The sequence below is a fragment of the Ammospiza nelsoni genome, chromosome 6 (assembly GCF_027579445.1).
Source record: "Ammospiza nelsoni isolate bAmmNel1 chromosome 6, bAmmNel1.pri, whole genome shotgun sequence".
Classification (NCBI taxonomy): Eukaryota; Metazoa; Chordata; class Aves; order Passeriformes; family Passerellidae; genus Ammospiza; species Ammospiza nelsoni.
Genome location: NC_080638.1, coordinates 18270916 through 18283914, shown reverse-complemented (window position 1 = coordinate 18283914; position 12999 = coordinate 18270916). Strand labels below are relative to the sequence as shown.

At 52.2% G+C, this 12999-nt stretch overlaps 1 protein-coding gene across 3 annotated transcripts in view; it reads left to right on the top strand.

Moving 5' to 3' along the window:
* Positions 1–298: 298 nt before the first annotated feature.
* LSP1 (lymphocyte specific protein 1) overlaps positions 299–12999 on the top strand; it is a 48379-nt gene continuing 35678 nt past the window's right edge. The window contains exon 1 of one of the 3 annotated variants that reach the window (XM_059474208.1): positions 299–393. In XM_059474208.1, coding sequence (XP_059330191.1) covers positions 314–393 — 80 coding nt within the window. In that variant the 5' untranslated portion in view covers positions 299–313. Of the gene's footprint in view, positions 394–11949; positions 12122–12437; positions 12461–12999 lie in introns of those variants that run through there. The other 2 variants (XM_059474209.1, XM_059474210.1) reach the window with 2 other exon arrangements.

Below are 12999 nucleotides of genomic sequence, written 5' to 3'. Positions count from 1 at the left end.
GGGGACAGTGGGTCACTCCTTTCCCTGCCATGGTGGGGATGTCCATGCTGCCCACTTTTCTTTTGGGTTAGCCCAGGACTTCCAAATTTTTAGCTGCCGACAAGTAAAATCTTAAATCAGTCTCAGTGGTTTTTGAAAGAGAACAGAACAAAGCCCCAAAATCACCTTCCTTCTGCCCTCTCCCATCCCCCCAAAGCCTCAGCCCATGAAGTTTCCGGCACAGCTCACTTCTGCTGAGCACAGGAAAGCGAAACAGTGGCAGCACCCTGGTGCTGGAGCTGTCTGTGGGGTGCTGTGCCAACCAGGGGAGAAGATGTCAGACTCGGAGGGGTGCCAGGAGGGTGCACAAGGAGTGAGCCAAGTGGGAGATGAATCCCCTGAGGAGAACGCGAGGTGAGGCTTGGGGACACCACGGCTGCCTTCCAGTCCCAGGATGCTGGGAAGCTGGGGGGGCATGGAGGGAAAGGAGGATGTGCAGCCAGGACAATGATGATCCATAAGGCTGGAATAGGTCAGATGTTCCATCAGGCTTTTGACAAGCTTCTCCAGCTAGGATGAGACTTAGACTTCCTAAAGGGTCTCATCCCCTTTGAACTTCAAAGCCCTTGGGAAGGGTTTGATGGAGTGGGAACCCCAGCTCCAGAAGCAGGAAAGCTCAAGAGAGAGGTCTGATGACCTGGAGCTGCTCTGCAGCTGAAATCAGCCCCATCTCTAAGACCTCTCTAATGTGGAGATCAGCTGCCTTCTCTCCTTGCTGGGCACATCTGATTTCTTGCTGCATCCCCCACGTCACCAGCCGAATTAACCTGGCAATGTTTCAGGCTGGCTGCTGTAAAATTGTATATCTCCTGTGCCTCTGCTCTGCTTTATTGCTTTATCAGCAGAGACTGTAAAATTTGGGGTCTCTTCACTTGAATACAGAGAGCTTTCCATGAGGGCTAAAAGAAGACCACATCTGCAGATAGATAAGCTTGGCCAAAGTGCATCACCCAGAAGTGCTCAGATTTGGACTGGATTCAGGCTGAGCATCCAGGGAGCTTAGGAGGTTGCCTGATTTTTCACCTCCAGCTTCAAAGCTCTCATTAGCATTTCTCCCCAAGGCTTCTGAGAGCTGGCACAGCTAATGTTGATGGGAAAAAATCCCCTTGAGTGACAATGAGAGGAGAAAGGTGTGTCATCTGCTGTCATCAGTGGCTGCAGTAAGTGCTTCGGCTGACACCTGACAGCAATTAGCCTGGGCTGAAGATTTGACTGGAAGCTTCAAAAGGTGCTGGAAGGCTCTGTACATGAGTGGCTGCTGAAACAAAGGGGAAGCCTTGGCTGCTGGGGGGGCACTGGGGTTTCCTCAGCACCGGGATGGATGTGATTCCCAGCCCTGTTCCTGCCTGGCTGTTCCTGTGCTGCGGGCTCAGCTCACCTTGCAGCAGCAAGGAGCAGGTGCTGTGCGTGGCCCAAGGCAAGCAAACCTTCCTGCTCCCCTCCTGCTGCAGTGAGTGCAGCTACTCTGGTGTGTGCAGGGCCACCACTGGGGTCTGCTGGTGGGGCTGGGCCAGCTTGTTCCCTTTTCTGTTTCCTGCTGGAGCTTCAGCTAAATGAAAGGCTGTTTGGGGGAGTCTGTTCTGTGGCACGCAGACCCTCACAGCCTTGTTTAAAAAGAGTGTGAACGCTGACAGCAGGGTGGCACATCCTGTCCTCTCTAGCTGTGTTTTAGAATCTTAATGAAATATGAAAATTGATGGCAAAAATAGTGAGCAGAAATGAGTTCATCTTTGTTTCAAAAAAGTGAAGAATTACTTTCCCTTGCAATTTGTATTATAGTTTCATGTGCACCTCTAAACTTCTCCTGCTTTTCCTTGTACTGTTTAAACACTTGCTAGACTCTGGTTATTTCTACTCCCAAAATGGAGGAAGGAAGTGTTTATTTGCTGTTTGGGTCTACCTTTTCTCACCCTGTGGCTAGCTTATCTCCCTGATCTCCTCTCCTTGATGAAAAAGCTCTTTTCAAGCTGACCCATGGATGGATGGAGGCAGGACAAAGCTCTAAGGACAGCCTAAATCATGATGGATGTCAGGGCAACCAATCTTGTGATGGAGCTGCCAGGAAAGCAAATCCCAAGGCTCCTGGGTGTAATGCACAGTGGGAGATGTCAGGAGAAAAATATTGGTGCTGTGTTTCTGTAGACAATGTTCATTGTCTATTTAACTGTGCCCAGTGTATATAGGAGCATGCATTAGAAAATGTCCCAGAAATATTAATTTGAACACAGCTTACTCTGTTTCCTCATACAAACTGGGACATACTGGCAAAGTCCTGCTGATGCTGGTGTAGCTCTGCTTAAACCAGACTGGTGTTATGCTCTCTTCCATGAACTGGAATTGCTATATGGGAAACTGCTATGGTGTGAGCCTTCCTAAACAAGTGAGAAGCTGGGGGGAGCTCTGGAGAGATGGCTGCTTGGGTTGTCCTGCCTTGATGGGGAGGGCTTGGGAGCCCAGTATGCACTGTTACTCAGAGCTCTCTACAGAGGCTTCAGGTTACTCCTGCCCTCAGTTCCTACACCCATGGCTGGGCATGTCCCCTGGGCTGTGCTCTGCAGGATATCTGCACCTGGGAGGCAGATTGGATTTGGCTTTTCCCAAATTCCCCCGTCTCTGCTCTCCTGGGGCTTCCCTCCCTGTGAGCTGCAGGGCAGGCAGCCCATGTATGGTCACTGCCTGGGGAGAGGCTCTGCTGTGCCAGCAAGCCCCAGGCTTTTCCTTGCCACCACCATCCCCAGCTGTCTTGAATTCTCCAGATCCTTGGAGGAGTCTCAAGGGTCTCTGCTGAAATGACTGCTGTTGCTAAGTATACCCACGGTTGGAAGGAGGTTGTTTGGGAAAACTGATACTTGGAGAGTTTTTGGGACCCCTCAGTGCACCAGATTCCTTGGGGGTGGAATGGAGGGATGGCTGATCCCCGCTCAGGAGTAACTGCTCACAGTTTGACCCAGCTGGGCTCATTAAAGTGGAAAAATAGTAGGGAAATTAACAGGGGAGGACCAGATGGATTATTTAATGAAGCTGGGTTATACTTCTGGTTTCCAAATTGGATATAGGTGGTCTGGCAGTGGCATTAGGGATAAAGAACTGTCTCTAATTATAGGAGGTATCAGGTGCCTTCACTGTCCTTTTCTCCTTGAGGAAAAAAAATAAATTAAGCCTGGCTTGCCTCGCCTTGCCTCCAGGGTTATTTTGCTATGTAAAGCTATGGGTTTGGAGGAGTGTGTGTTAAAGCAGGGGATTGCCCAGCAGCCTTCATTTGAATTGCACTTCTTTTTAAACCACAGAACACTCTCTGCTGGCTGAAAGGCTGGCTTTTAAAAAACTCTTGGTGTGAAGTCTGGCTCTGAATCTGGTGGGAATCCCTTGCCCCTGGATTTTGTAAGGTGAATTTACTTCAGAGGGTTTAGGGCTTTCCCCCAAATCTGAAAGCCCTGTGATAACTGGAGGGGCTGGCTGTGCAGCAGGGAAGTGCTTAACCTTGGTATGCCCTGGGGATCCTGGGCCCCTCTGCTCTGACCTTCACTGACCTTGCTAATCCAGCCCTGACTGATGCTCTGCCTGCATCCCCCTTTGCATCTGTCACCCTGTGACCCACATGCCCAACTGGGGGGTCTGCCTGGAGCCTGAGCTGACTCCCTGCTGCCCTGGTGCTCTCTTCAGAGCTGGGCTTGCTCCCAGCTAGCCACTCACCCAGCCTGGCTGGTGCCTCTGTCAGGACACTGACTCACATCTGGACACACCACCTGGCCAGGAGGTGCTCCAAACCTCCTCAGTGTCATGTTTTTGTTGGGAACAGCTTTTCCTCTGAGGGGGGTGGGAATCCTGACCCAAACAAAGCTGTTGCTCAGGCTCCAGGAGGCATTGGTATGACCACCAGGCTCCTGAGAGTGAAATCTGGCTGTGAGTGACTGCAAACCTGCAGTGGTGCTCAGGGGCTCAGAGGGAACACCGCAAGGATTTGGGGCTCTCACTGCATCCTCCCCCTGCTGCCCTCCTGGCACAGTCCATCTTGGCACACCTGCCTTGGGGGAATGGAGCCTGCTCACCTGGAACAGCTGAAAGCGGGCTCTGCTCCCCCAGCCTGCACAGCAGCCTGACCTCCTGTAGCTGCACTTCCTCTTCTCTTTATGAGTCCAATAAACTCCTGATCAGGCTTCTTGGGATTACTGAGGGGTGCTTTGGCATCCTTGGAAGCCAAATGCGCAGGGAATGGATCTTAATGGTGTGGTTCTGTTCCAAAGCCTTTCGTGGGGAGAGGCCTTGGGGATGCACATCAATGAAAGGAAGACACAGGGGTGTGTGGTAGGGGCTCAGGCCTCTTTACCCAGGTTGTGTTCTGGATCATGGCCACCTGGTATGGGTCAAAAAACATGTTCTAGGAGGTGCTGCACACTCTGGGAAAGCAGCTGGCCGGCAGACATGGATTTGGCATGATCAGTGCTGGCGGAGCACCCACAGTGCCCAGCCAAGGTCAGGGTTTCACCATGGTGGGTGTGCTGTGGCTACTGCCTCAGGGATAGAGGACAGGTTATCTCTGCTGCAAGGCCACATAGCTGAGGTTGAGATACTCAGGAAGGGGAAGGGATGGCCTGATGTAGAACTTGCCCACTGTGGGTTTGGTACCCAGAGGAGGTGGTTTCCTACCGGACCTGTGTGCCATCTGCCAGGCCTTGGCAGCTGTCTTAGGTAACCCAAGGCACCCCACACTTGAGAGCTGTGTTCAGGCCCCTGAATCACTCCCTGATTTCCCAGAACCAGCCAGGAAGCACAGGCCACTAGTGAGAATGGAGCCCAGCTCTGCTGAGGCTGGCCCAGGTGTCTCGCAGCCTGTCCCCATGTTCCACAGAGGCTCAGTCACGAGTGGGTTAACCAGCCCCACTTGGAGCCCATGGATGTTTTCCTTGCCAGTGCATCCATCCTAACACACACCAGATGTGTGAGGCAGCCTTTGAAGTGTCTTAATCCCAGGTTTTGGCACTCAGAGTTGTCTTTCTCACGGGCAGGTCTCCAGTGCCTTTCTGGGGGCTCCACTCCTGCAGCCCCCATCCCCTGCAGGATCACTGGCAGCAAGGCAGGACAAAACATCTTCTGTTATTTGCTACTTTAAGTGAGTCCCTCCTGGGATGGGCTGCTGGGGCTGGCAGCAGAGCTCCACATTCAGTCACACATGGGAGTGTCAAACCCAGGAGCTACTCGGGTTCAGCCTGTCTCACATGGGCAGTGGTGGTGCCCAGCAGCCTGGTGCCTCTGGTAACTGTCCAAGAAATACCTGGATAAAGAGGAAGATGCATGAGCAAACCCAGCTGGGTTTATTAATGAATGGGAATGGCAGTCAGTGTGCTTCTGTTGGCTTAATTGGTGACTTCCATCCAGTGGTCTGAAAACTTGGGGCAATCTGCGAGCAATTGATCTGAGAAGTGCAAGACTGAGATTAGCTGGAGCTCAGTTCATTGGGATTTCTCCTGCTATTGCAGTGACATGTAGGCCCAAATGCTTTTGCCAGTGTATGTCAGCCCATCCCTGTGCCTGCCATGGAGAAAGCTCTGCCAGTTTGCATCAGCTGGAGCTCTTTGGTTCTTTTGCTTACATGCTTATTTTGAAACCAGAATTTTTTTTGCTAGGGATTCATTCTGCATTACCAAGGAAGCCTCTCTCTCAGCCCTAGGTATCTGTTGCTTGCTGCAGCTGACTAGAGAGTTTGTGCAGTGCCTTTTATCTAGTCCTTGCCAGATAGCTTGGAAAATATGATCTCTTCTCCTGTGCTTGTGCATGCTTGTGCTTTTCTGCTGCAGAAGCAGTTTCCTTTCCAGTGCAAGCTTGCTTTGGAGCCATTAGCATTGACAAACTCAGAATTATTGACAGACCCCAAACAATCATGGCTGCCAGCTATTTAGGAGGGGCAGAGTTCTCTCCCAATAAAATTGATGACAATAATAATTTCCTTTTGAAATAAGTGCCTCCTTGCAATTGCCACATAGCTTCCCATACCAGGAGCTGGCAGCATTGTGCCCAAGCTGAGCTGTCTTGAAGGGCAGACTACTGTGATACTCAGGCTGTGCACCCCTGCTCTGGTGGCACCTCTTCCTGGGGGTGGCATTTGTCTCCTCTGCTGCTTCTGCACTCCAGCTGCCACCTTCCTGCATACAGCATTAGCTGCCCTTTGTGCAGGAAGGCTCCTCTCAGCCTTTTTTTGGGTCTCACTTTGGAGCATTAATGACTATTCCCCCTTGATGGAGCCACGTGTCCTCAAGCTCTCTGAATACATGATGATGCATTTGGGAGCCCTTTCCAAACAGCTCCTGTCTTTTGCCCAGCTTAGAAAGGGAAGCATGGATGGATATGGGCAAGCTGATCTTAGATGCCTCTCCCTGGGACAAAGAGCAACTTGAAGTTAGTGGTGAAGTCTGATGGTGCTTGGGAGTTCCTTCTTATCTATTTAGTGTCCCCTGACCTCAGCTGGAGTAACAACCCAGCAGCGTAAAGCGGAGATTAATGTTTGCTAAAACTGCTTGTGTTGCACAACACGGTGCTGCATCAGAGCCTGGAGCCAGCTGCAGATGAGCTAATAAGTTTATATTGGGCAGAAGCTGTATTTTACTCCTTGAAAGCTGTGTGGTCAGCTGAGCAGCAGGGCTGGACACAGGGCTGCAGTGGTGCAGGGGAACTCACCTACAGGCCCATCCACAACCCGTGCTGCACGGCTTTGGGCACTGCTCAAATGTGTCACACAGGTGCCACCTGGTGAAGGAAGGTGGTGCCTCTGTTACTGGCAGTGCATTCTCATACCCAGCCTGGCAGGTGTCTGAAGGTGTCTTCAGATGCCCAGTGCCATCTAATCCACGTAATGAAAGCAAAGACCACTCCATTTGTTTTAAATAGACATTCAAAATTCAAATTCATTCAGCAGCTTTCCAAACCTTGGTGAGCAGAGACTCGTGACAAAGCAATGTGATGCTATAAAAAGGCCTTTTGAAGATTTTTCCTACAGTGTCTGCTGGGGGAAGACAACCTCTTGGCAGCAGCTGCCTGTAGCTTATCCATCCTGGCTGGAGTCCTTTGTCCTGCTTCTTGGCCTTGCGGTAGACAAGCATCCCTAAGAGATGGAGCCTGCCTCCTCGGGGCCAGCAGTTCTCCTCCTGTCCTGTAATGACCCTCCTGTGTGGGATGGGAGTGTCTTATCTGCAGCCATTGTTTTGTCTTCCTGTCTCTTTCCCAATGGCTTTGTTGATTTAACACATTATATAGATAGCAGTGCACAGTACCATTAATGGCGCTGGCTCGACATGCTGGACCAGCTGCACTCCTCCAGGGCTTGGCTCAGCCTCTTGGCCTTGGTCCTGCTCTGGGAAACCTGGATGGTGGCTCACTGCAGTGGCTCAGGTGGTCTCTTGCTGTTTGCCCAGCCCTTGGTGCAACAGGAGCCCAGATCTCCTTTAACTGGGCTGGGCTGCCCTGGTAATGCTTCTCTCCTTCCCCTGCTTTAAAAATCCATCCTTTGTCCTTGTGTGTCACCCCTGGGGCAAAAGCATCTTCTCTTACAAGGCTTGTGAACTTGCATCTTCCCCTCTCACTGATAAATGAAGCAAACTCCATGATGGAACCTAGTGATTTTAGGTTTATGGATGCACCCCTTAGGTTCCCCACGGAGTGCCCATTTTCCATTCTGTGTGAGGGTCAGAGGTGGCAGTGGGGTAGAGGAAGAAGAATGCTCCTTCTAGATCCAGCTTCTGATTCCCTCTCATTTCTGCCTCTTTGGATATCAGAGGAAGAAAGTCATCACTGATCCCATGCCAAATATTTCACTTAGTATGACACAGTGTTTGTTGGCTGTTTAGACCCACAGTTGTACATGTTTCTCATGGTGCTCCTCTGAGCACATCGGCCTGGCAACAACTCTGAGCCAAAAGAGCTGGCTCCTGCCTACAGCACCCCCTCCCTGAACCCATGGGGTCGTGCATTGCCTTGGGGATACCCTCCCCTGACTCATGCCAGGACAGAGGAAGGTTTGCAGGGGAGCACCCTGGCACTGGACTCCTTGCCCTGCGCCCTGAGCTGATTGCAAAGGTGGGGCGCCCTGCCCTGCTGGCAGCACACTGTGGTGCTTGCAAAGAGCTGCTCTGGGGGGAAGGAGACAATGTGCTGCTTTTGGCTGCTGGGCCTGCTGTCTCCTCAGCATTATCTCTTGTTTGCCTCTCTTGGTCTCTGTATTTGGCTGCCTGAAAGTGAGTGCTGGCAGAGTTAGGTGGACTGGGTTAAGTGGGAGTTCAGGGTGAAGGAGAGGTGGGCAAACCCTACCCTACAGGCCAACATGTAAACCACACCATCTGTGCAGCTGAGGTACCAGTGGGGCGCCCTTTCCCCTCAACTGGGGCTCCTGGGGGGCAGCTGGGCAAATGCTGATGCCTGCCAGGCTGGTTTCCAAGTGGTGGAGGCATGTGCCTGGTGAGGAGAGGCTGCTGGGATGTCAGGACAGGGGGAAAGGTGTGGGATAGTGGCAGAGGGAAAGATGCATCATTTAAAAGGAAAACCAGAGACCATCCCCCATCTATTTCATTGCCTGGGGGCTGCTGGTGGAGGCACAGGGTCTGAGATAGGGCTCTTAGTCCTTGCTGGAGATGTGAGGCTGTCCCTGCGAGAACATCTTCTGGGGTGGGATCCCACCACTGCCATGCAGGCATGGGCCTCTGGGAACCATGCTGGCAGATGGTGGCACTTGTAAAGGACTGGCCCTTGCAGCGACTGTGCTTTGGTGCTGACAGTGGCTGACATCCCAGCAGTATTGGAGAGAAATGCTTGAGCTGTATTTAGCAGGACTAGAGTATTTTTGTTTCTTTTTTTCCTTTCCCTTGACCATGTGTGAGCCTTCAAGTGATTTTGCAACTAGTGCTACATAGCAGAAGGATTGTGTAATTAACGGGAACTGGTGCAGCCCTATCTCTCTGGGACTCCAGCCCTCCTTCCCACAGGGATGGAGACAGACCCACTCTCTCTCACAGCATTTCACCTTCTCTGCCTTCCCTGCTGCTGGGAAGAGCTTTGGGGAACTCCAGTGCCACACAACGTGCTCCTGGCTGCTCCAGTTTCTCTGCTGGGCTGGTGTTTTGCTGCAGAGATTTATGGTGGTTCTCCCAGCTTAAACTGTGCCAAAAAATAACAGATGAATTAATTTTTTTTTTCTTCCTGTGTCCACTGTACTCCTACCCATTTCCTGGTGGGAGCAGGGGCTTTGTTTCTGTGAAAGGATCCAAGCAGCTGTGGGACTGATGCTGACCTTGCTGCTGCTGGACACATGGTGTGACTCACAGTGATGCACGTGGCAGTGAGGGGCAGGAGAGGAGAGGGGGCCCAAGGTGCCTCTGCACTCCAAGGCAGTGTTATGGGACCTCTCCTGCACTGCTCTTCCTCTGTGGGCATGTCCTTTGTGCTTTTGAGTTCAAATGCTCCCTGCCCCACAGAGATGGGGATAGTGACTCTGTCCATTCCCCTTCTTGCAAGCTGTGGGTCCTGCCCTGCTCTTCCCGTGGTCCTGCAGGGCCCCGCTGATGCTGGAGGAAGGATGAAAGTTTTCTTGTCATATTTAATATCTTTCTCAAAGATGAAAGCCAGGAGAAGGGCAGGAAGCCTTCTCCAGAGGTCGAGTGGCCCAGCCACCATGAAATATTTTTCCAGGCAGAGTTCAGTACCAGGAATTTCTCTCCCTGGTAGCAACACAGAGCTCAGCCTGCTGCCTGTTGCAGTTAAGGACCCTCCTTCCTGCCTCACTTCTGGTGTTTCCAAATTATCTTAGCACCTTAGCCCAGTAAGAGCTAATGTCGTGACCTCTCCCCAGTCCTGCATTTCATCATCCAAGCATGGTTCTGTCAGCCCTGTTCACTGAAAGCCCCATCTCTGAGAGGCAGCCAGTCCTGGAACTGGGGTGGAAGTCTGCCAAGTGCTTTCAAGACAAGGAGCTCATGCTGGCATCCTCTGGGAGTCAAACCCAGTGTGGAGCCAAGGCTCTCTTGCTGGGGGAATTAACAGCTTTTCCTCTGCCCATTTCCACAGAGACCTTCACCTCCCATAGGTAGCAGTGTGCTGGTACCTCCAGGAGGCTCCTGCCTTGTCTGGGTGACCGTGGCTGCATCCCTCCTTGCCTCTCCTCGGCTCCCTGAGGATCGCCTGGCATCTCTGCCTGAATGAGGAAAGCTTGCAGTGATTTCATTCAAGACCCAGTTGCTGCTGAGCTACATCTCTGCCTGCCAGGGCTCCTTCAAGCTCCTCCTTGCCTGGCTCGGACCATGGGAGTCACTGGCAGGTTTGGGCTGATTCTCTCCAAAATGAAAACCCTGTAGGTGCACACTTCATTTCAACTCTGGCCAATTGTGGTGAAGTCAATAGGAATGCTCACATGCTTAAATCTAATTACTCCTGCAAGCACTTGCAGGGCTGGGACAAGTTTTTTTTTAGCAAGAAAACTTTTGTGGTGGATCTCTTGCATCTTCTCACTGAATTTAGAAAGAAAAATATGCAGTGTGATATCATCTGAGCAGCCCACAGAGTGAGGACAGCATCAATGTCTGCGCTTTGTGGATTTTGTTGTTCATAATCACTTAGGTGATGCTTACTAAATACCTGCAGGGGAAAAAAAAAAACCAAGCTGTTTTGAAATGAAGAGACAGTGGAAGGGAGGGCAGGTACTTCCTTTTTTATTGAGATTTCTTGGTATTTTTCATGGGCAATTTCCCCATTTCAGTTTACCAGGAGTCAAGAAACATTTCTGCAGGAGAGATCGAAAGGAAAGGTGTAAATGACATGAGAGGGACTGAAAGCAGAAGGCAGGTGAGGGTCTCAGCAGAGTGGTTCCATCATAACTGCTCCCATTTTGCAGACAGCCAGAGGAATATTCCCACTTTCCTTGGGGAACATGGGCAGGGCATGCCATGAGCACCATAACGTGCAAGTATAAGGCAGGGCTGGAACTTGCTAGGTGCAAGTCCAGGCACCTGTTGGTTTGGCACAGTAGAAGTTCTCTTTTCACCCAAAAAGCACACATGGACCAGGAGATGCAGTTTAGGCAGAAAGATGTTCTGTTCTTTCCTCCCATGAGGAGGCAGCATGAAGAACAACCATCTGAATATGTGGCAGATGGGCATTTTGTTTTAGCAGGTGACAATCTTAGTCCTTCATCAAACACTCTTGCACGTCTTTTATCTCCTGAAATATCAGTATTTCATGGAGGCAAGCCAGATTTAGCCAATTTTTTTTGCCTCTTTCCCAATTTGATGGCTGGGAAAACTGAGGCACGGGTGACTTGGTGACTTGGCGAGGGGCAATGTTTGAGAGCAGAAGCAGGGTGCAGGCTGCTTGCCTGCTTGAGGCTGCAGCTCTGTGGCTTCCCCCAAATTCTTGCTGCTATCTCCATCCCAGGAGAACATTTTCCTCTGGTGTGGCATTTCCCAGTGCTAAGCCCCTTTCGTGTTAATGTGACTCTTGGCTCACCTTCGGACGTGCAGGGACTGTGTGGAGGCGAGACCTTCACGCAAGACTTCTGCTGTGAATGGAGCAGGAGTGATTTACAGCCCGTCGAGAGCAAGTTGCCAACCTGGATGTCTGCTCTCTAGGTGCTTTGTGTAATCAGAAAAACAGTGGTAAAGGTGCGAAAAAACAGAAGGGAAAAAAAAGAAAAAGAAGAAAGGGCGGGGGAGAGGAGGGGGCTGGAGAAGATGAAGGAGGGAGAGCAGAGTTAAAGGCAGGAGAGAATCCCCTGGCAGGGGAGCGGGGAGCGCCGGGCTTTGTGCTGCGCCCCCAGAGATTCTCCCGTGGCGCTTCCACGAGGCGGAGGGGGAGGAGGAGGTAGAGAGGTGGAGGAGGCAAGCCGGGGGTGTGGAGCAGGGGGGGCGAGCAGAAACAAAAGGAAACCAGCTGCAGAACTTCCTGGAGGCGGCGAGGGGCCGCGGAGCGCGCAGTGCCGGCTCCTGCTGCGCGGGGCGGGGAGGGGAGGGGGCGGCAGCGGGACCCTGCCCGCCGTGCCCGCCGCCACCATGACCAGCGCGATCCTCCGGCGCAACTCCAGCAAGCAGGGCCTGCAGAACCTCATCAGGTGAGCGCACACCTGCCCGGGCACCCGCTCCGGCCCCGGCTCCCGCGGGATGTGCCCAGGGGCGCGGTGGGGAAAGGGAGCGTCCTCCACACCGACCATCCTCGGGTCCCTTTAGATCGGCGGGATTTCCTCCTTACCCTGGTTTTACAGCAGACCCCATGCATTGGAAGGAAGGATAATAGATAACCCTCCCTCTCCTCCCCTAAAGCTGTATGAGAAAAGCAGATTTGAACTTACTGATGGCTTTTCCAGGAGCTCGCGACTGAAATAACTGAGCACAACTGCACTGTGACACTCACCTGAGCCGCCGCTTCCCCTCTCCCTGCGAGGCATGTCTCAGTACGTGGCTTTTTGTGTCTCCCGAGTGCCGAACGCTTCTGCCTAGAAAAAGGGTTTTCCTTTTTTCCCCGCAGGAACTGTACGCTGTGCACGCTGTGATGCTCGTTTTTAATTCAGAGATCAGTACAGGGCTGGATCCTCCCAGGGCTGCGAGCTGACACCGCTCTTTTTTCGATTTAATTGATCACAATAGTGCTTTGAACCTTTCTCTCGGAGTATAATTGCCAGGGCAGGGAGGTGGATGGCTCACTTGGGCTTTTCCCGTTTGTCAGCGGCGCTGAGCCCGGCAGGACGGCTACATTGTCTGCTGGCTTTGAGATTCCCTGCCATGCGGTCGCTCTGCTCTTCCCCGGGGGCTGGAATCGCTGCTTCCCTCCGTGGGTCTCTGGGATCCACCTCTGGATGATGGTGGTGTGCCACAGTGATGGCCCTGACTGGGCTGAAGAGAGGCACTTCCCACCTTTTCATGTTTAGCTGGGCAGATGGATGGGTGAGAGGTGGGATCAGGCAGTGCTGGACTCACGTTCTGCATCTCGGGT